We start from the raw sequence: 22,846 nt of genomic DNA on the forward strand, positions 1-22,846 counted from the left end.
ACAAAGGTCCTGTCTGATGGAAAGCGCAGCAAGCTCGGAAACCCTCCTGGCAGAAGTGATGGCAACAAGGAACACTACCTTCAGAGTCAGGAAATGGAGAGACACTGTTCTAGAGGGGTGAAAAGGGGGGCTTTGTAAGGGCATTAAGGACCATATGAAGGTCCCAGGAAGGATATCTGTGAACCACTGGAGGGTGCAGGTTGGAAGCCCCTTTCAAAAACCTCCTGACTGAAGTGTGATGGGATAAGGAAGGAAGCGAACCCCCGTGAAAGGACCGAGGAGAGGGCCGCAACCTGCCTGCATAAGGTGTTGGGGGCCAAACCTTTCTCCAGCCCATGCTGAAGGAAGCTAAGAACTTCTGCCAACTGGGCTGAAGCAGGAAAAGACCCTCCCTGAGGCACCATAAGGAAAAAGCCTTCCAGCTGGCATCATATATGCGCCTTGTAGAAGGTTTGCGAGACGCCAGGATAGTGAGAATGACCCTTTCTGGAAGATCAGCCTCCTCTAGCCACTGCCACTCAAGTGCCACGCAGTCAGCTTGAACTACTGGGGCTCTGGGTGGAGCAGAGCCCCCTGGTGATGGGAGATTAGATGGGCTGGGATCCTCCAAGGAGAAGCCACCGATAGGTTGACCAGGTCTGCAAACCAGGGCGTCCTTGGCTAATAAGGTGCCAGGAGGAGGAGCTCCGCACGTTCCTCCAACATCTTCCAAATTACTGCTGGAATGATGGGAAGCGGGGGAAAAGGTGTAGAGGAGACCCTTGGGTCATCTGCACCGAAGAGTCCCCTCCACTCCCTGGCAAGGAAACTGGCAAGGAAACCTGGTGAAGAATCTGGTGACTTGGGCGATTTGAGGAGTGGAGAAGAGATCCACCTCTGGTGTTCCAAATCTGAGGGAAAGATCCCTGAACAGAGACAGAGGAATGGACTATTCTGCCTGGTCGACTAGGCTCCTGCTGAGCCAGTCAGCCTGGGAGTTGTCGACCCTGGAGATGTGGTCCGCCGAGATCGACAACAACTCTGCCCATAACCCCAACCGTAGAGCCTCTCTCATGAGGGCTTTGGACCTTGTCCACCCTTGCCGGTTGACATGAGCCTTTGCAGCCATGTTGTCCATAAGGACTAGATCACGAGAGCCGGTCACTGATTGCCTGAAATGCTTGAGAGCCAGAAAAATGGCTCTGAGCTCTAGCCAATTTATGGGAAGGGTCTGGACCAAATGCCCTGAGCTATCTGGCCCTGCATATGGGAATCCCAATCCAGAAGACTGGCATTGGTAGTGATCACTAGCCTGTCTGGGACCCTGAAAGGGAGTCCCTTCCAGATTAACGGGGAACGCCACCATTGAGACATCTCCGGATTTGTGGCGGGAGCAGGACCTTGATGGATGAGAGGCTGGTTCCTCTTCGTTGGTAGGGAAGCAGGAACCATTGGAGTGGACTGGAGTGGAAAAATCCATGGCTCTGGAGATATGACAGGGTAATTTGCAGATCCCGATGGGCTGCATGGATGGAGAAGGACAGAATCAAAATGTCATCCCAGTAGCATTGTATCCTCACGGGAACAGAACGCAGAGATGCCATCAATGCTGCCAGAACCTTCGTGAAGACCCTTGGAGCCGATGAGAGGCCGAAGGGAAGTGCTCGATACTGGTAATGGGTATTCTGATAACAGAAACGGAGAAACTGGCGATGATGAGGCCAAAAGGGGATGTGGAAGAAGCCTCCGTGAAATCAATGGAAGAGAGGAGATTGCCCTCCCGAACGCTCTCTAAAATAGAATGCAGAGTCTACATTTTAATTTGTCTATATTTTACCAATTGGTTGAGAATTTTTATATCCAGGACGGTTTGCCACCCCCCCCTGAGGCTTTGGGAATGATGAAAAGACGAGAGGAAAGCCCACGTCCCCGTTGAGAGGGGGAACAGGTTAAATAGCTCGGATTTCAAGAAGGTGTTGAATGGCCTGTTTCATGAGGTCTTGCCTTGAAATGTCCCGAGAGACAGGCCAGCTGTTCCCTTTTGGGGGTGGCATTGGAAGTCCAATTGTAATCCTGACCTAATAGTGCTGAGCACGCAGGCATCCGTCGTTGACTCCTCCCATTTGGAGGCAAAGAAGGCTAGGCGACCTCCGAAGGGTGGGGAGAATGAGGGATTACTTAGAGTGACAGAAGGAACAACCCCCAGACCCCCGAAAGGGCTGTTTACCAGTAGAAGGTTGCTGCCTGCCAGATGTTTCCGCACGTTGGTCTTGGCATTGGTAGTATGGCCTCTGAGACTGGAGGAAGAGGGATGAGGTCTCCGCTCAAAAGGCAGGAGGGTGATAAGGAGCTGGGCGATAGTCAGTTCTCTTCCTAGAGGAAGAGAGAATTTTACGTTTATCTCTGGTTTCGATAAGGTTCCAGAGCATCATCAAAAAGCTTATCGCCTGCAAATGGAACTGAAGCCAGCTTCCATTTATGGCGTGACTCCGCCTGCCAATTTCTGAGCCATAACAGTCTTCTTGCTGCTACTGAAGATGCCATGGCCCTAGATGCAAATTTGGCAGAATTGAGAGTGGCATCTGCAGTGAATTCCGCCACTGCGATAATCTTATTAAGGTCTTGGTGAGACCGAAGGTCAGATGTAGGCTATCTAATCTGGAGTTGGTGCAGCCACCATATGGATGCCCGCGTGAAAAAAGGGTGCTGCTGTTAAAGGCCGAACAGCCCATGCAGTGCCAGAATGTCAACAGAAGGCACTGCCAGGGCATTGTCCAGGGCTGCACTGACATTGTAGAAATGCTTATCCAGAGAAGACATGCAAAGACCTGCCAAAGGGGAAGCGCACTGTTCCTTGACCATGTCCAGGAGCAAAGTGGGAGAAGGCAAAACCCCTGCATGCACTACAGGCTTGGAGAAGAGTGAGTCTCCCTGGCTAGAGGGATTTTCTTGTGGCTCGGGAGCCACTTCCTCTGGCGACAGCTTGGCAGTGACCAAGGCCTTGCTGAGTAATGGCCTGAAGAGAGAAGGATTGAAGACTAATGCAGAGGATGTCTGTTCTGGGCGAGAGTCCTCTTCCTCTGAAAGATTTTGGTCAAAGGTCTCTCCCTAAATCAGGGTGATGAGGCAGGGAACTAACAGATTGAGAAGGGAGAAGGGCCTGAGCCCTTTCCAGAGGTCGAAGAATTTGCTTGAAGCCTTCAGCCAATCCCTGCCTAATGGCCAATGAGACAATATCTTGGATATTCCCTGGTCTATGCTCAAAGGTAGAGGCAGAAGGCAGAAGGCCCGCTGCTGTGGGAGTGAAGGTGGTTTCAGGCCTAGATTGAGAAGAGGTTCGAGGCCTGGAGGGAGGGGGAGGAGAAGCCTGTTGGAAATAAGGCCCAGAACTGCTTATATCCTGAGGATCATATTGTACTGCCAAAGGCTCAGGAGACCAGGATGGAGAATGGAAAGGCTCAAGATAACTTCCCCCCCACCAGGGACGGCTTGGCTGGGGCCCACGGGTATCACCTGAAACATTCTGTAGTTGCACTCCCTTCTGTTGAATAGTTCTGTTGAACTGCCTCTTTAGAGCCACATGTCTGCGCTTCTCTGCCCTCAATTCAGCCTGAGTTGCTTTCTTAAGGGCTAGAGCCTTAGCTCTGATTTTAGCAGCCACCTCCCTCTGGACTGATTGGGTGCGTTGCCTACGTCTTTTTCTCTTATTGGGCTTAAGAGACTGCTCCACTGCGGGGGAAAGCTCTGCCTGACTCTTATCTTGCTCCATAGTAGAATAAAAGGCTCTTGCAATGGAAAGAAACTGTAAATTTTTTGTATTAAGCCCCTAGGGTATAAATTGGCCCCCGGGCTTACAAAATGGCTGCTCACCTCGTGGTGGAAGGCTTCAATCCAAGATGGCCACTGACTATAAGAAGCAGGCTCTGAGATTGAAGAATTGCTCCTTAGGCTATAAAGAGCCCCGAGCGAAGACAGCAAAGGAAAGGGCAGCCTCTGGCCACATGATCAGCTGGCTGACGCTGTTATCAGTTTGCGATTGCTTTTTATGACCGCTCAAACCGCAGGCATGGGGGAAGTCTACAGATGCTGCCCAACTTGCCTGATAAGCGCTCTGGCAACGCTGTTTGCAACGTTGCAGGAGAGAGAGCCCTGCTCTCCTGGAAGAGCAGCTTCCCTGGGAGCTGCTTGAAGCGAAGAAAAAAAGGTACTGAAGATCGCTGGTGAGTGCTAACTAACAGAACACTTTCAAAGACTGAAAGGAACTGAGTCAAAAGCTGGGGTATCTTCTGGGGGCTGGCTTTTATATCTTTGTACTAAGATATAAAAGCCAGTCTGTACTCAGCTAAATGATGTCATAGGAAGGAGTCAACCCATCCTGGGCTCTCGATGCAGCATGGAGGAGAAAAGAAGAGTACACTACCAATACATCATAATGATGAACCAGTTTAGTGTAGTGGTTAAGATGCTGGCCTAGAAACCAGGAGACTGAATTTTAAGCCTGCCTTAGGCATGAAAGCCAGCTGAGTGACTTTAAGCTAGCAGTTCTCTGTTAGCCCCTTATCTTGCAGCAGGTAGCATTAGTATTTTCGCTACTTGAATTATATACTGAAAAGATGAGATAAAAATATAATAATAATAACCACCAAATATCTGCACAAATGCCATTTGCCTACAGGCAAGAACTGGTGGGATTACCAAACAGACAAATTGAACTAAATGAAGAAATTAAAATAACCTGTGACTTTAGAATGCCAACAGACAAGCACTTGTCACAAAGCATCCCAGACTTAACAATTATTGATAAGGAAGATTAAATAGTCTGGATAGTGGATGCTGTAGTGCTTGGTGACAATAGAAGAGAAGACAAAGAACTGGAGCAAAAATTTTAAAATACCAAAAAATCCCTGTAAATAGAAGAATGTCTGTAGCAAAAGAAAGCAGAGATAGTACCAACAATGATAGGTACCTAGACTGTAATCCCAAAACATCTGTAGCACCACTTGAACAAAATTGGCATTGACAAAATCATCATTGGTCAATTGCAAAAGGCAGCTTTACTTGGAACAGCTTATATCCTATGACAATACCTCTAACACCATCAAAAAATAACATCTGCCTGTTCCCTGGGAAGAACTCAAAAGGTGAATAAAACTGCCACATCTGATCTAAACATCTGGCTGACTAGCTAATCAACAATAATCATCACCAGTCAATTACAAAATACTTCACTTCCTGTGACGATGCCTTTAACATAATCAAAGAACAACGTCTGCCTATCCTAGGTCTTTGGGAAGGACTCGACAAGCAGATAAAATGCCAAATCTGACAATACAATAACAACAATAATAATAATATAGTATTTTTATGAACTTGCCCAACGTTTTCAATTTAAAACAGCTATACTCACGTTGTGAATAAAGCAGTATCTGAAATTCCAAAAGAGCACAGGTGAAGAGTTGAAGCATATTCTCCACTCCAAGTAACTCAAAAACATCTTTGACTGGAAAATCAAATAATGGCAATTCATTGGTGCTTGGCCTCTGGCAGATTATAGGTCCATAAACTCCTGAAAACTTTAGAGATCTTCCTGCTGGAGGGAGAGGAACTTCATATAGAATGTTGTAGATAAAGCTTTCCAATGGTAATGGTGGTGGCTGAGGTGAAGTTACAGCTTGGTGGAGTTGTTCAAGCACTTTCCTACATGCCTTCATGAAAGACATTGGAGTGATCAGACAAATACACTTAGAGACATAGAGCGTGTCTCTACTAATGTCGTACGAGTTAAATCGCTGTAGTTTTGATACAGAGGTACCATTACAATCCTCTATAGTGCTAAGGTTATCTTTATCATTGGTGGATGGAGCATGAAGAATATCATATTCTGCATTGTGCATGAGATACAATGTCTGCATTGCGCTACAGATTTGCTTACTGGTAACTTCCTCATAAAATGTTAGAGAAAATCCAAATGTCCGTGATCCATCTTCACGTGTAATGATGAATGAATGAAACTGAGGTTCTCTGGCATCAGCTTGTGTCTTGAAAGACAAACCTTTAGGCATGCATAGCTAGGCAAGAGAGAAAGGAAAGTTGGAGAAAGAAAAAATCACTTACTTGAATACATTTTTCACTCTTAGTACTAAAATTGATTTGAATCTCATGTTTCTTCCTGTGGTTCATAATCATGAAAGAAAGCTTTCCTATCTCCTCATTCCCATTTGCAGTCTATAGACACCCTCTGCACAAATTTATTAGCCAAACCTTTCAAACTACTGTGAGATATAGTGCAAGAGGAGTAAAGATACTGAAGAAGTTATAAAAACCACACTCAATATAATTCAAATAAACAAAGGACCAGCTCAGGTTCAAAACCATTAGATTTCACTTGGAATAGGACTGTGCAATACTCTAGATTCAATTCAGAAGAGGTGCTTTGGTACATTCAAGGGAACAAATGCTGCACGGTATTAGAATTGTGTTTCATCAGTGACAGGTAGCTGATTTAATGAGTTGTAGAAAAATAGTACATTCATATTCCCATGAACAACCTCTTTTGATCAAATCTACAGCCTTATATATTCTTTAAAATGTCAAAAAGTGGAAATAAGATCTTGAATCCAAAATCATTCCAATTATTAAAAATGCCTACAAAACATCGTTACAGAGAAATGTAAATGGACACTTGTTCCTCTTAAAATAGACAGATTTGTGGCCAACACATTTATTAGCACTATTTAATTTCCCACATATTAAAACTAATGGATTTAACTATATAGCTACCCTGAAAATTCCTATTCTGAATTTTATTCACACTAATGTCTTAACTCCCCCCCCCAAAAAAATTTACAAATATTAATTTTAAGCATTTTTTTTCAAATTCTCTCTTTTTCCTGTGCAAATAAAATAAACTTCAACATTTAAAATATTGGTAAAAATACCAAAGTGCTTATCTTAGCTATAATACAAAGAAAACACTCTAAAAACCATAATGCTTTCCCACAGATTAAAAATAAACATGATGAATATGCTACACAGACATGCACCCAGACAAAAATCTATTTCATTCATATATAAGGGACTGAATTCTTAACCCTGAAATGGATAAGTACTGCAGAATCCTAACCCATTATCATCAATAGTTAACATCTATAGTTGTGCCCTAAAGTAATTTTCTATCATTTAAATGGATAAGAAGAAAAACCTTGCAAATAGATCATTGGGAAATGATAGAGTTGGGACTAGATGTTAAGATTTTGAAGACTTTATGTACATGCCATTTTGCATCTCTAAAGGGACACCCTTTCTCCATTTTCTATCATTGAGGAGACAAATCTTTATTTCATTTTACTTTATTTTATGTAAGAGTGTTCATTCTTACATTGTTATTTAATAGATATTTTATTTTATTAAAACGTCTTGAAAAACAGATGGTATTTAAAATCTAATTTAAAATTAAACTAAATAACAGGATCTTAAATACACCTAGGAATTTCTGGTCCTGTTCTAATTCTTGGGGAATCCAAAGGGATGAAAAACAAATGCTAGCAATCTATATGCAATCCTGAGGGTACATGTTCTGTACCCCAGTTATAGTTTAAGTACTGGATAAGTGGATATGGTTGATACAGAAGGCAGTTTGAATTTATGTGGATGGAAGCAGAATCTAGAAAATGATGTAGAGGTGCATACAATTCTGAAAATGTAGTGAATATTTTATATATATATATATATATATATATATATATATATATATATATATATATATATATATTTTGTTTTCTGAGGTTCTCATGGGTATTTGTATGTGGATCTTTGGTTGTTCGGGTTTTCTCCCGCGTAAGATTCGAAGTATCTAGGCAACGTTTCGATGAAGTCTCATTCATCATCTTCAGGCTTCTGTCTCCGGCTCTGTGCTTCTCAGAGTAATGTGAGATTGCAGCTGCTTCCTCCTTTTAACTGCCAGTGGGGGTGGGACTTGATTGGGTGGGGGCTTGGCTGTGTTCTGATTGGGTGGGGGTGTGTTCTCATTGGTATCAAATCAAAAAAGAAGAAACGACCTCTTCCCTGGTCCAACACCTCAAAGCCACAGGACATGAAATTGATTTTAAAAATACCAGAACTATCGCCAAAACCGAACACTTCAACAGCAGAATAATCAGAGAAGCCATAGAGATAAAAAAACGCCCACACAGCATGAACAAACGAGATGACACCTCCCGCCTTCCAGCCATTTGGAAACCCGCCCTCATGAACAGACAGTACCTAACATGAAGAAGGACACCAGACCCACACCCATGAGAGCCACACAAGATGCCACCACCACACTTCCATATAGAAAACAGACTCCCACCCATTCAGAAAATGAGACACGACCATGGACCAGAAGCTGCACTGCAGCTGCATCACTACCCACTTCAAACCCCTCTGAGCCATACATGAAGCAAACCGACACCCACTATGAAGATGCAGCAGGACCACGTACTAGAAGCCAAACAGCAAGATCACATCAGCTCAAATCCCCAGCAACTAAGACTAACCTGAGCACAACCAAGCCCCCACCTGAACAGAACACGCCTCCAACCAATCAGAACACGGCTAACCCCACCCAATCAGAACACAGCCAAGCCCCCACCCAATCAAGTCCCACCCCACTGGCAGTTAAAAGGAGGAAGCAGCTGCAATCTCACATTACTCTGAGAAGCACAGAGCCGGAGACAGAAGCCTGAAGATGATGAATGAGACTTCATCGAAACGTTGCCTAGATACTTGAATCTTACGCGGGAGAAAACCCGAACAACTAAAGATCCACATATATATATATTGTATATATATATACTGTGTGTGTGTGTGTGTGTGTGTGTGTGTGTGTGTGTACATATATATATATATATATATATATATAGTATTCAGCTTTGTTTGGGTATTTTTCCATGTCATTATATTTGTGCTTTTAAAGTTGCAGCAACGTTTCGGCGAATCTCATCTGCCATCATCAGGCTTCTGATGATGGCAGATGATGGCAGATGAGATTCTGCCGAAATGTTGCTACAACTTTAAAAGCACAACTATAATGATGTGGGAAAATACCCGAACCATTTAGATTCTTGTGCTTCAGTATGACTTGCAGGTGAAAAAAAACCAAGAGCTGAATTATACAACCAAATGTGCCCTTGGGATGCATGTGCAAAGAAAATTTAGTCTGTACCACACCATATTGGTTCCAGAGCAAAAATGAGATGAAAAATATAAATTACTAACCATTCCCACGGCATCCTGATCAAAAGGATTCCATTCTACATTTTCTGGATAACGAGCCAAAACTTTAGACTTGAATGTGCGTCTTAATGGAGTTTGTTCAAAATTTTCGCCTGAAAAATTGAAAAAGAAATGATCAGTCACAGTATTTTTATTCAAACTTTATTAATGTAGATGCTAGAAAGAACATAATTAGGAAGTAAAGAAATATTTGAATTTAGTCCTTTTAATAGAAGCAGGAAATGTAAAGTAGTGATTAGCAACAAAAAGGAAGCAGAATGAAATTATAGTATTAAAAGTGCCTTGCATATAATTACCTAGTTGTGCTTTTCCTTATATAAATGCAACACAAGCTACTTCATTTATTTTAAATATTTATTTGTATTTTAAAACCGATTCCCACATTAAAATTAGTTAGGAAAAGCACACACAGATAAAAGATGCAAAACTTAAACAAAAAGTTTAAATATACATAGCATCAATTTTAATTTTATTTGGTTTTTATAAGGCTGGAATCCATCATCCGTTATAAAACAATTCTGTGAAGGAAAATCTAGAAGGCACAGATGGTCAAGGGACAGAAATATTAGAAAAGAAATATGAACCAGAGTTTTGATTATTTTTCCTCCTGGTTTTTACCTTCTGCTGAACTTGAAATGAAACGGCCACCACCATCTTGGGCTTTAGAGGCCTGTATATACTGGCATAATGCTATATAACAAATAAAAAGAACACTGTGTTATAATTTAATAGTGTCAATATTTAATATGTCTACAAATCTATTTCTTAAAAATTCTCAATAAATAATCACTATTTGCTAAGTCTAATCCCACTGTATTTTCTCTATGTATGCTGAATATGTTTAGACAAAGTAATATCTAAAAGAAGTAATTAATAGAATTCACAGAATGCTGTGAGCTGCTGTAAGTTCTACATATTCTACAAAAGAATCAGCTGCATTCTTAACAGCTAGCTATGTAACAGAAACACTCACTTTAAATATGGAGCATTAATTTTAGATCAGGGATCTCCAATCTGCTGGCTGAGGAATTCTGGGAATTGAAGTCCACAAGTCTTAAAGTGGCCAAGATTGGAGACCCCTGCTTTAGATCATTAATTATAAAATGCATTCTAGGTCAGGTGTGGGCAACCTGTTGCTCTTTTTGCTGAGTTTCATCTCCCTGCAGTCATGATTAGCAAGTGGTATGGGGAGCCTATAGCTCATTGACATTTAAAGTCCAAAAGTAGACACCCTTGTTCTAGGATAACTGATAAATTAAAACTCATTCATTCCCCCAGCTATAACTAATTGGTTGCTGAAATTACTAAAGGAATGTACTCCTTTGGAATATATGGTTTGGGGCAATCAATGTAATTATGGGGAAAGGAAAACTATATACGTGCACCTTCTAGTCAGTGTTGACTCCTGGAAACAACCTGAACACTCCCTGCAGTTTTTATAGAGTCAGTTTAATGTTATGGTTAAAATACCAAATTAGAATTTGGGAAACTGTGAGTTCTAGTCCAGCATTAGGCCCAAAGTCAGCTGGGTGACCTTAAGCAATCACTCACTCAGTCCTAGAAGAAGACAATAGCAAATAACTTCTGGAAAATGTTGACATTTAAAGGCCACCAGTAGACCACCCTTGATCTAGGTAAACTGCCCAAATAAATATACATACAGATATTATTAGCAGAATTAGTTAATTCTCTAGAATTCAGAATGCACCCATCTCTTCTTTTCAACACTGTTGCAACTGCTCATTTGTTTGTACCTTCTTCTGGATTAACCTGAACCAAATCATGATTTCTTTTGCAACTCTAAAAGGAAATAGTACTTTAAAAGGCATATAAATAAGTACTAATAGCAAAGAGGAGAAGTAACAGGTCCAGGAATCCCTCAAACTGGCAGAGGAAGTACCCTTCCTCTGGGAATATGGGTCTCAAAAGATAACACAAATCTGACTTCCAAAGAATTCTATTATGTCAAAATTCAAATACTGCACAAAATTCAAATGACATATTATAAATAATATCACATGTTTTGTCAAGTTGTATTCTCTATAAATGCTTTATTGGTAAAACAGCGCCTCATTATATAGAGAAGCTATAGTGCCTCGGCAAATTTCACATTAAAGAAAAACAGTACAGTTGACCTAAACACTACTGAAGAAACCTAAACCAGAAACATACTATAGAGAATTTAATAAAACCAATATTTTTACAGAGGTATTTGTCACACTTTATTTCCTAGGAGTGAAATCTTAAAAGGAGGGGATTTTTAATTCCAAAAATAAATGTCACTTTCACGAATTGAATAGGCAATGAGTATGCCAAGTGTGACAGCTGTTAAAACAATAGAGGATAAATACATGAAGCATGCTTCAAACAAGCTTAAAGCTTTTATTACCATCTGCAAAGTGGGATTGTGAGGGAACCATTTATTGTCCAATGCATTTTGATTAAGAGGCAAGCAATGCTGATTTTGCAACAGTTCCTATTAGAGTCTTTAATTAATTAAAAATGATTCCAGTTTCAGCTTATATATTTATTCAAATGCTTGGAAAACCTTATACTATTTATACAAAAATGTTCAATTATCATAATATAGGAACATTCAACTTCACAAATACAAAACTGTTTATGAAGAATGAAACTCTTTGACATTAAATGAAATAACTCTGTGCATGAAATAGTGCCTGAAAGAAGAATGGAATGTGTTTATATATACAGTGGAATCACGGGTCACGAACGCTTCTGTTTGCAACCAAATCGGGTGTGAACAAAAAATCCATCTGATTTTTGAATCGGGTCACGATTCAAAAATTGGGTGACGAACAAAATCGGTGTGGAAAGGTTCCCTTTCCGTGCCAATTTCCCCTTCAGTCCCACTTTTTTTTGACTGCGTGCCTGTGCAGTTGGTCTTGTTTCTGGACACGACCAAATCAGGTCACAACCAAAGTCTGGAAACAGATTACGATTGCAACCCGTGGCTCCCACTGTATTTATATTTAGAACATATAGGTTTCAAAGAAAAAAAGAACTCGAGTTTCCTTTTGAAAAAGCACTTTTGGAACAACCATGACCTGGATGACTGAGAATCTCCAAAGACATATATGTTTTAATTTGTATTAGCCACTGACGTAGTTCAAAGTATGCAATATTTAAAACATGAAAAGACAGCACTTTTCACTAATAACTAAAATTATAATTCAATGAAATATTATTAAAATCAAAAGCAGGAAATGGAACAAATGCACTAAAGCTTTAATTGACTTGTATATATAAAAGGAAAGTCCTTGGGTGGTTTTTTGCTAAGTGCAATGATTGAACCAGGGGTGGGATTCTACCAGTTTGCACCTATTCGCTAGAACCGGTTGTTAACATTCTAAGCAGTTCGGAGAACCTGTTGTTAGAAGAAATTACTGGCCTAATCCTGTAAGGAAGGCAGGAAGGAAACATTCTGGTGGTGCTTACAGAAACTGCCTCTCCGTTAACCCTTATTACATTCTTGGCAGGACTAGACTTCCTGTCTCAGGAACGTCTCTGGAGGTTTTTTTCCCTCTTTTGCTGGTACTTTGCTTGTGTGGAGTGACCATTCAAAGTTACAGTGGCACTGAAAAAAGTGACTTATGACCATTTTTCACACTTACGACTGTTGCAGCATCCCCACAGTCACCAGAGGCCAGGCGAGGAGATGCATGCCTCGATGTGAGTGATGTTGAGTTGGCCACGCCCAGCCAATAACATGACCCCCAAGCCATGTCCACCCAGTCACATGACCACCAAGCCACGCCCACCAACTAAGCCATGCCCACAGAACCAGTTCTTAAAAAATCTGAATTCCACCCCTGGATTGAACCAAGTGAGAGATAGAAAGTATACAGTGAGTGTTTTAAAAGATACGTCAGGTGTTTGCCAGCTGCCTAATCTGAAAGAGATTGTTCCAAACAAATCTCCCTATCTTTAGTTAGCTTTATTAGGATGAAAGGAGTGCTGTAGTGATACAAAAATTCCAGCAACTGATTTTTTTCTTAATTTACCATTTTGTATTCATGTACAATATCCACTGGGGGCAGAGACTTTCTCAATCTTTTCCTTGCAGCCTTCCTCCTTTTCCTTACAGTCTGTTCCTTTCACTTATACATATAAGATAAACCTTCAACTGTTAATTATTTATGCAACTGCTCTTTAAATCTCTCACAGTCTGAGAACCAGTTACAGGTGTTCAGAATAATACTTTAGTTCATATTTTAGGGCATGTATTCTTTTATGCAAACAATGATGAAATCATAACGTGAATGTTACAAGAAATATTAAATATAAATTCAGCAATAGTTCATTAATAATTATTTGTTAAATTTATTTTAATATTTATAATAGTGGTAGACTATATAACTGACACTGATAAAACTAGCAGGAATAGCCATTATAGAGATACAATGTCTCATCTTGTTGAAATGGTATCCGGACTTTTATAAAAGAAAATAAGAAGAAAAATATAGATCTTAACAAATCTGAGCGAATGAACATATATTTTTCACCAAGAAGTAGCTTTGGTAAACATTCTGAATGACTGTTTATTGTATAACTAATTATTATAGTTGACCACAAAATCAGCCAGGTGTTTAGACTGGAATTGGCATATTTATTCAACTGTTGAGTCCTTCCCAAGAATCTAGGTTAGGCAGAAGTTGTTGTTTGATGGTGTTAAAGATATAAATTTATCCTGCCTCTTTAGATATACAAGTAGGTATGGATTTACATTTGGTCATTTAAAAACCACTCAAAGTTACAACAACCTCAATAAGAGAACTAAACAGCCCTTAAAGCACTTCCAGCCATCGTAAAACATCATGCCACTCCGGGTTCCCCCCACCCCCGGCAATCACATGGTTGCAATCCAGTGGTAGGATTCAAATATTGGTTTGGTGGGCGTGTCTTGGTGGGCGTGCTTTGCGCGTATGCACACAAATTGCATGCTTGTGCGCACCAAATGCATACTTTGCGCAGGCACAGAGGCATTTGTGCATGTGCAGAGGTGTTCTAACTCACCTCCTGCAAGCCTGCACTCTCCAGGTCGCCACTCTGCTGTGCTGCACAGAGAAGCTGTGCTACAAATTCAGAGGATAAAGGTGAGTATGGAGCCCAGGCAGGGGGGTGGGCTGGCCCAACAGCAGAGTGGCAGAGAGAACTAGTTCAGTCTCTGCTACTCATAGCTGCTACCGGCTCGGCAGAACCGGGCCGAACCAGTAGAATACCACCACTGTTGCAATCTGAATGCTTGGCAGCCTGTTTGCACATAGACCTGTGGCCAAGTGCCCCACAATCATTTGGTCGCTATTTGTAATCTTCTCTGCCAGCTTTCCCAGAAAGTCAATGGGGAAACCAGAAAGTTGCAAACTGCTGCTACTTGTTGAGATGACTCCATCTCATCTCTGGGGGCTGGCTGAAAGAGCTGTCTACTGAGCAGAGCTGAACTCTGACAGGGTGGAGAAATGGAGCTCTATTCCTGAGACTACTGGAGCAGTTCGCACATGGAGAGGAATAAAAATCCTCCTTCTCCTCTTGGGAAACAGAGCTCAGGCATAGGAACACTATTAGAGGTGTGAATTAAGACTGATGAGCGACATTAAATAATTCCATATCATTTCTCAATCTGAGTTAACGTTTTGTGCTTACCATTTTTTATTAGTTTAACTACCCTGAACATGCAGCCTCCCCTAGTATAGGGGGCCAATAAAATACATTTCTAACTGAAATTAGAAAAATTAGAAATTATGTAGGCCCCTCTGCTTATGCATGGGGACCCCCCCAATGAAAAAAATACAATAAACCATGAATGTCTCTGGTCAATTTGTTGCAAAATTAAGTCAACAATATACATATGAATAAAAGCAGATTTGTAAAAGTTTCTTAGAGAATTAAAGGAATCTTATATAATTCTTAAAAATCTTGATCTCCCTTTGGGATTATAAATACAGCCATGCACAGAATCATTGTGTCATGTCAGCCATAAACAAGACTCTCATGCTGTACTGCAGCTCCAAAACAGCTTTAACTGAGCACAGCTGTTCTTACATCAGCTACGCCATTCTTCCCTGATGTATCAGCTACCATATCACGTCTGTCTCAGTTACTTCTAAAACAAAAGAGCTCATTGGTGTTCAGAACATGGTATACAACACAATGCTCTTCATGGAGAGAGAGAGAAAATAAATTATCTACAACAAATGCATTTTTAAATGTCATTACGATTCTAATCTCATTTTCTTGCAATGCTACCAAAATAAAAGGCACTTTATTATAAAAAAAACTACCCCGTAATCTTTAGTGTTACAGAAACAAATTTTAACACTTACACAAAACATTCCTAACAGTAATGTACCCTTAAAAACAGTGGAAAAACTGACTTGGTAGAGAACGTAGTATATGTGAACTTTTATTAAGTTCTGGTAAGATACTTAACAGAATTTTATCATGAGTTCTGCTGAGTTATTAGCTAAATTAAATTGCTCATGGAAATACTGTCTCTTCTACCAAAGGCTAACTACAACTAAAGAAGTTTGTCATAAATGTGAGAAACGCTTGTTCAAATGTTTATGCTTAGATATACTTCTAAACTTCATGCTTTATAGTTCTTTTAAAATTTAGAAAATCTATTTTTACTGGAAGCAATCTGTACTACTATCTTCAAGTTAGAATATCTTTAAATTGATAAACTGTACATTATGAATAGAAGTTTCTGATCCTGATTTAGTTTTTCACTAAAAAATGAAATGTAGCTTTCAGCATGTAGCATCAAGAACAAATAAAGTAGAAAGAGAAAAGCAATAAATACAGAGACACATAAAAAAGAAAAAGGGGAAATAAAGTGATTTATTCAACAAAAATAAAGCTTTTTTATAGTGATAGAAACAATCAAAGGGAAGAAGGCAGCCATATAACTGGTATGGTAGCACCAGTACTTCTGTGCAGCTACAAACTGTTGCCAAAATCACAGCCCAGAGGTTTGGAACTTCCAGAGGTGAGTCTCTATCAGATACAGTAAATGAGAGAGAACAGATGAGAAGCTGTAAAACTTGGTCACTTCATTAAACTGAAATAAAAAGAAGGGGAACGAAGAAAACTGCTGTAACAAGGGAATTTCATCTTCCTAATAAAAGGTTTTCAAAAACTAGCAACAGCATTTTGATTCAGATGAAGCTTCTAGAGCAAAATGTCTTCATTCTTATCTATATAGAGGCTAATTATTTCCTAGCATATAATTCTCGATACTGTACATACAGGTAGTCCTCAACCTATGGCCACAATTGAGCTCAAAATTTATGTTGCTAAGTGAGACATTTGTTAAGTGAGTTTTGCCCCATTTTATGACTTCTCTTACCACAGTTAAGTGAATCAATGCAATTGTTAAAGTAGTAACCCGGTTGCTAAGTGAATCTGGTTTCCCCATTGACTTTGCCTGTCAGAAGGTTGCAAAAGGTGATCACATGACCCAGGACACAGCAACGGTCATAAGTATGAACCAGTTGCCAAGCATCCCAATTTTGATCAGGTGACCATGGGGATGCTGCAATGGTCATAAGTGTGAAAAGGTAAGTAAGCCAAGAATTTTAGGTGTTAAAATACATCCAAAAAATCTGCAGGTGGGCTTACCCATTAGTATACTTTTTTAAAAACAATACAGATAATTCTTGACTTACATCATTTAGCATCCATTCAAGGTTACAAGGACACTGAAAAAAGTGACTAAGCCTGCTCTTTGTACTTACAATCTTTGCAGCCTCCCTACGGGCTTGTGATCAAAATTTGGGTGCTTGGCAACCATCATGTATTCAAGATAGTTGCAGCATCTCAGGTCATGTGATCGCCATTTGCACTCTTCTAGCCTGTTTTTCATAAACAAAGTCAATGGGAGAGCTGGATTTGCTTAATGATTGTGTGTTTCATATAACAACGGCAGTAGTTCATTTAACAACTGTGGCAAAAAAGGGGTGTAAAATTGAGCATAACTCATTTAACAACCACCTTGCTTAGCAACACAAATTCTGGGTCTATAAATTAAGGACTATCTATATTCCAAAAGTATACCATCATACTTTAAAAAAAATTGCCATGAAAAATGGATTATCCATGAATTACTCACAAAGAAGTCAACTATGAAAATTTAAATTACAAAAGTTTCAAGGGTCAGCTTATTTGTGGGTGGTACATTTTATAGAGTACTTTGGTTAAAAATTTAAGGATCAGCTTATGTACAGATGGGCTTGTATATGAGTATATACAGTATGTGAAATTAAAGTATGTGACCCAGATACTCAATTTAAAGTAATATTCTTGTGATGTTAATAGCTTTACCTAAGAAAAAATTAATTGTTTGCATGTGGTTTATGAATTATTAAGATTATATTAAATAGTGGTATAGCTGCTGGAGCTGCTGATGGATTTACACCATTATTTTGTTATGGATTACTGAAAAACACTTGTATCTTATTACTAAATATCTAAAAAACAAACAATTAAAATTAAATACTTAAAGGAAAAATAAAATTAACATTTTATTAAAATGTATACCTCATGATTTGTTACATTGGAACCAACTAGCCACACAAGTTGGAATTAAATTCTTTTTAAATTATTGATTGATTGATCTGCAACCACAATCTGTATTTTCCACATGAAAATATTAATAGTCAACATAGGTACCGCCTGACTTGAAAAAAAACACTGGACAAAGAGAAGGTACAATGTTATTATTCCATTTTGGAAACATAAAAATTGTTATATTCATATTTAGAATTATAATCCTTACCTCTTTGATTAATGTAGATCCAATATATTAGTAGCTACTCTGACTACAATCTATAGATTGTTCTTCTGATTATTGTGCATTCAGCTCAGGACTCAACAAGCTTCTAATAATATCAGATGTTTACATGACATCACTGATGAATTCAAATTAGGTAGCATCCAGTAATGACTTGTCTTTAGTTTGCAACAAAATGTGAAAATTTCTTAAGAGTTTTCTGAAGTATCTCTCAATCTATTTCAGACTTCTCCAACCTTTTTTTTTGTTGCGGATCAAAATTTATCTTGAATTCCTAAATTGTATGTGATTACTAATTATGACATTAGGGGCTATATTAACACTATAAGGATATAAAATATTGTCTTGATCTTTATTTTTCATTAAATCACAGGGATTAATTAATTAATTATACGATGAAAAATTGGTCTAGTTAAAGTATTATAGGGTTAGGGATAAGAAGAAAATCTGTATTCTTGTCTTCCCTTAACCTTGGAAGTGAGTTAGGTAACACTGAAGTTATGCTTACTCTCAACTCAAACTTCCAAAGAAGGCATGAGAGAAAACTGAGATATGTATGTCACATTTTGCCTTGGAACAAAAGACAGGATGTAAACCGAACAAACCAATGAATAAAAACAGTTTAAAACAACTGGCATCTAGGAAGGCACAGTATTCTATTACAATTTTGCAACAACAAATCCCTTTTATCATTGTTAGCTATCCCAGCAATAAATGACAACGTTCCCACAGTCAAATTTAGTTATTCTGAGTACATTAAGTTATGCTTAACCCAAAACTGCCCTACTATGTATCAGTCAGATTACTGTTTATATTTAACAGCCATTTTGCTTTATTTAGAATGCTATTCCCCACTCCTCCTTATCCTCCTTTTTTTCACTGAAATGCCAATTTTTTACTTCAACAATTGCCACTTAAAAGATAAACTGTTTGAGTAGCACAGAGAACTTTCTATAGTTAGAAATACAATCAGTGGAGAAAAAGCTACACAATGCTCTCTCACTTCAGTATGATATATGAATGTCTACTGAACAAAGCACAGAATTTGGAACAAATTTTAGCAGGAATCCATATAACTCTTAAATCTAAGAACAAAGCATACATGGAAAATTTGTTTTAATATTTACTACACATAAGTATACTTTACAAAAAGCATAAACACAAGGAAATATGTTCTGCTTGTTTTCATTTTCTCCCTCCTACTTCATGCTAAGACAAAATTTAGTTGGCATAATTGTGATATAGCATTTTATCAACCAAGTGTACTAACCAACTGTGGCTAATTTCAGAAATCATCAGTCAAGAAATCATGGAATGCTAGTAATCCTTGAGTTATGACCACTCAATCAGTGACTGTTTAAAATTCAAGAGGGCTTAATGGGGGGGGGGAGACTTACAGTGGTATGTAGTTGCAACTCTTGCAGAATTCCCACATTATGTGATTATGATCTGGGTGTTCAGATATCCAGTTCATGATTGCAACTTTGCAGCAAGCCATGGTCACATGACCACCATTTGTAACATCTTCCAGCTTGCCACAAGTAAGGTCAATGGTGAAACCAGCAGGCAAGGTTGCAAGTTTTCCTGTAAATTGACCTGCTGGTTTTTCTCCCAGGGAGCTCCATTATGGAATATGAGATCTCTAGGGTCGGAGCTGTGGTTAGACTCACCATGATGGTGCAGTAGTTAGAATGCAGGCTAACTCTGCCCACAGCTAGGAGTTCAATCCTGGCCAGCTCAAAGTTGATTCAGCCTTCCATCCTTCTGAGGTTGGTAAAATGAGGCCCCAGATTGTTGGGAGCAATATGTTGACTCTGTTAAACACTTAGAGATGGCTGTGAACAGGGGTGGGCTTCAAATAATTTAACAACCGGTTTTCTGCCCGGTTGCTGGGTGGGCATGGCCTGGTTGGCCTCCTGCATCACCCTGGGAGCAAAAACAGGCCGCAAGAGGCCCATTTTCGCCTTCCTCAGGCTCCGGAGGTTTTCCTTGAGCCTCCTTGAGGCCTGTTCTTCACCCTCCCCGAGCCTCCGCATGGGACCTGCACTTACCTGCGATCCAAACGGGCTGCATGGCCTCCTGGGAGGGGAGGGGAGGGGTGGGCGGGACCAGCCAGTCATCAAAATTATCTGTTCACTGAACCAGATGTAAAATTAACATCTGGTTCAGCTGACCCAGCACAAATTGGCTGAAGCCCACCCCTGGCTGTAAAGTACTATTAAGTGGTATATAAGTCTAAGTGTCAACCCCGAAACGGCCTCTTTCATTCGGTGCTATTGCTATAGCTATCTGCATTTTTTGAGGCACCCACTACTTAGCCTGCTCTCAGAAGTTACTGCACATGACATCGTCTCACATCATTTGCAAACCCTTCATCCTTTATAAAATAAATATATTTTTTATCCTTCTATTATCTTATTGGTATTATTATTATGATCATCATTATTCTATTGCTTTGCATGTACACTTAGAGCTTCTGCATCAGAGACAAATTCCTTGTGTATCTAATCACATTTGGCCAAATACATTATTCAATTCAATTCTTCAATTCCCTTCCCACTCTATAGCACCTGTGTGCGCCAGCCACCCCCACTCCCTGCAGCACCTAAACACACCTATGCACTCTTTGCTTGGGAGTCCTGGAGTTACTCTTTGCTACTTAGTCCTGGAGTTATGGTAGTAAAGTGGCCAGCATTGCTTAACAATGTAAATTAGTGTTATAATTGCTGTCATAACCCAAGAACTACCTTTATGTACAAACAAACAATTAGTCTACCTCACTGTATAAATACATGACATTCTTACTATGGCCTACAATGCACTGAGAATATTCACTCATGGTTGAGTCAACAGAAGATTTCTAAACATGAAATTCAGAAGGAAATTAAAAGCAGAAGTTGCAGAAATACTCACTTTGTTTGATAATGTTTACTACAAAAACTCTTGGGTAATAAAACAGGGATTTCTACATTTAAGATTAATTTGCAAGGAAAAATTTATTATCTGACTCTGGTACTTATATTTAAATTTGAGGATCAGGGTGTCTAGAATAATATTTCATCTATGATAGGTTACAGAAAGTTTATGCCTTAATAATTTTCATAAATATATCCCTGGATAAAATAAACAGGTTAAAGTAATTAATCAGATTTTCTAGGTACTATCTTATTTTATATTTTCATTAAGCCCTAACTTGATAGTGCTAACAGTACCGATATACAATTTTAAATGTCTATTCAGTGGTAAATTGCCAATGGTAAATGTAAAAGGAAAAAAACACAAAACACAGATTGTACTATCTTCAACTCACAGAACTACAGTATCTATAGTATAATGCTGCATATGCTTTGAGATCCAATGGGACCTTACTGCACACATTCAATTAATTCAGTATACTCACAATCAAATGTTTCAAGAGTGTATTGAAACAAAAAAGTTGTAATTTCCCCATTTTTAAAATACTAAGTGATTCAGCTTGGTGTGCACACTGCTGTCTTTACAGTTTGTGATTTTTGTTCTCCTAGATACTTTAAACATTTTAAAAGATATATATATATAATGATCTTTGAAAGTGCAGGAAGAACAGAACACCCGACTTTCATGTTTACAAAGATGAATTTTATCGAAATAATTTGAAAATAATTATGTCACTGCATGAACCTGATTATAAAAAATACATATCATTTTAATAAGGGAAGCAAAATTTAAAATATTGCTAACATGAAAAAAAAAATTATATAAGAATAATTTAGAATAAGAAATTAACATAAAGGAACTAGCAGTGTTATTTCATATAATATTCCAGAAATTACAGTAATTTAAGTTCTTCTTAAGTATGAACAAAGAATGAAGGTGGATTGGTACTCATTTGACAAGTTCTGGGTGATTTGAAGTACATTAGCAAGGATATCCAACTTCAGGTAACATTAACAACAGAATACTTCCAGAATCTATACAGTACTGTTTGCTGCTAATAAAAAATAAGACTGTTAAACCAGGAATGTGAAATTATGTTCAGGGCGGTGAGCTCCGCTCAAGTTTTATAAACAGTAAATACTTACTTAAACTGTTTTTGTAATAAACTATGTGGTTTAGGATTCTTTACATTTGTTTACACATTTAACAATGTTCATAACCCATACCAATCCTAAAAAACTGTGTGACTATCAGCAATCACTGTTTTAAATTGGGTCCAAAAGCCTGCTGATATTCTACATTGTAACTTTATTAAAGGCATTATTCTATATAGCACGTTCTTTTAGCTATTAAATTTTGTACCAGAAGTAGATTCCATAGTCTCTACAATGGCAGCCCCATCTAGAACAGTATTTAATCAGGTAAAGCGGTATTGTGATGAAAACATCCTAATCCAGATAGGATAGTAAATGGTATACTTCCTCAAACTGGAGAAACGTTGACTATATAGTTGTGTTCTTTTAAAATACCACATTATGGTTTGCCTAATTAGTTTATTAAATAATATATGTTTATACCACATTTTAGTTTAGTTTTATGCTGCTTGAGGAATCTTGGGGTTATAAAAAGTAAACAATTTTACAAGCCCATCATTTTAATATAGAACAGATTATTAAATGCAGTACCAATGCTTATTATATATAAAGTTGATTGCATTAGAATGGAAAGTTATATTCCCAATCCTGAATATATATTTCACTTTAAACAATATAATATTATAGAAAGTAATTAAATCCTGGAAGTATTTCACACATAACAATGAAACAAAAGTAAAATATGTTTGCAGTAATTTTTATGCTACTTTAA

General features: G+C 38.7%; 1 protein-coding gene across 4 annotated transcripts in view; it reads right to left on the minus strand.

Annotated features, from left to right (window-relative positions):
* DENND5A (DENN domain containing 5A) overlaps positions 1-22,846 on the minus strand; it is a 63,145-nt gene that overhangs the window by 37,797 nt on the left and 2,502 nt on the right. For 2 of the 4 annotated variants that reach the window (XM_087921086.1, XM_087921088.1), the window contains exons 2-4: positions 9,874-9,945; positions 9,238-9,347; positions 5,387-6,047 (exon numbers count right to left, since the gene is read on the minus strand). In XM_087921086.1, coding sequence (XP_087777212.1) covers positions 5,387-6,047; positions 9,238-9,347; positions 9,874-9,945 — 843 coding nt within the window. The remainder of the gene's footprint in view (positions 1-5,386; positions 6,048-9,237; positions 9,348-9,873; positions 9,946-22,846) is intronic. The other 2 variants (XM_087921089.1, XM_087921087.1) reach the window with 1 other exon arrangement.

Source organism: Pseudonaja textilis, chromosome 1, assembly GCF_049901715.1.
Source record: "Pseudonaja textilis isolate UNSWEBS1 chromosome 1, rPseTex1.2, whole genome shotgun sequence".
NCBI classification, from domain to species: Eukaryota; Metazoa; Chordata; class Lepidosauria; order Squamata; family Elapidae; genus Pseudonaja; species Pseudonaja textilis.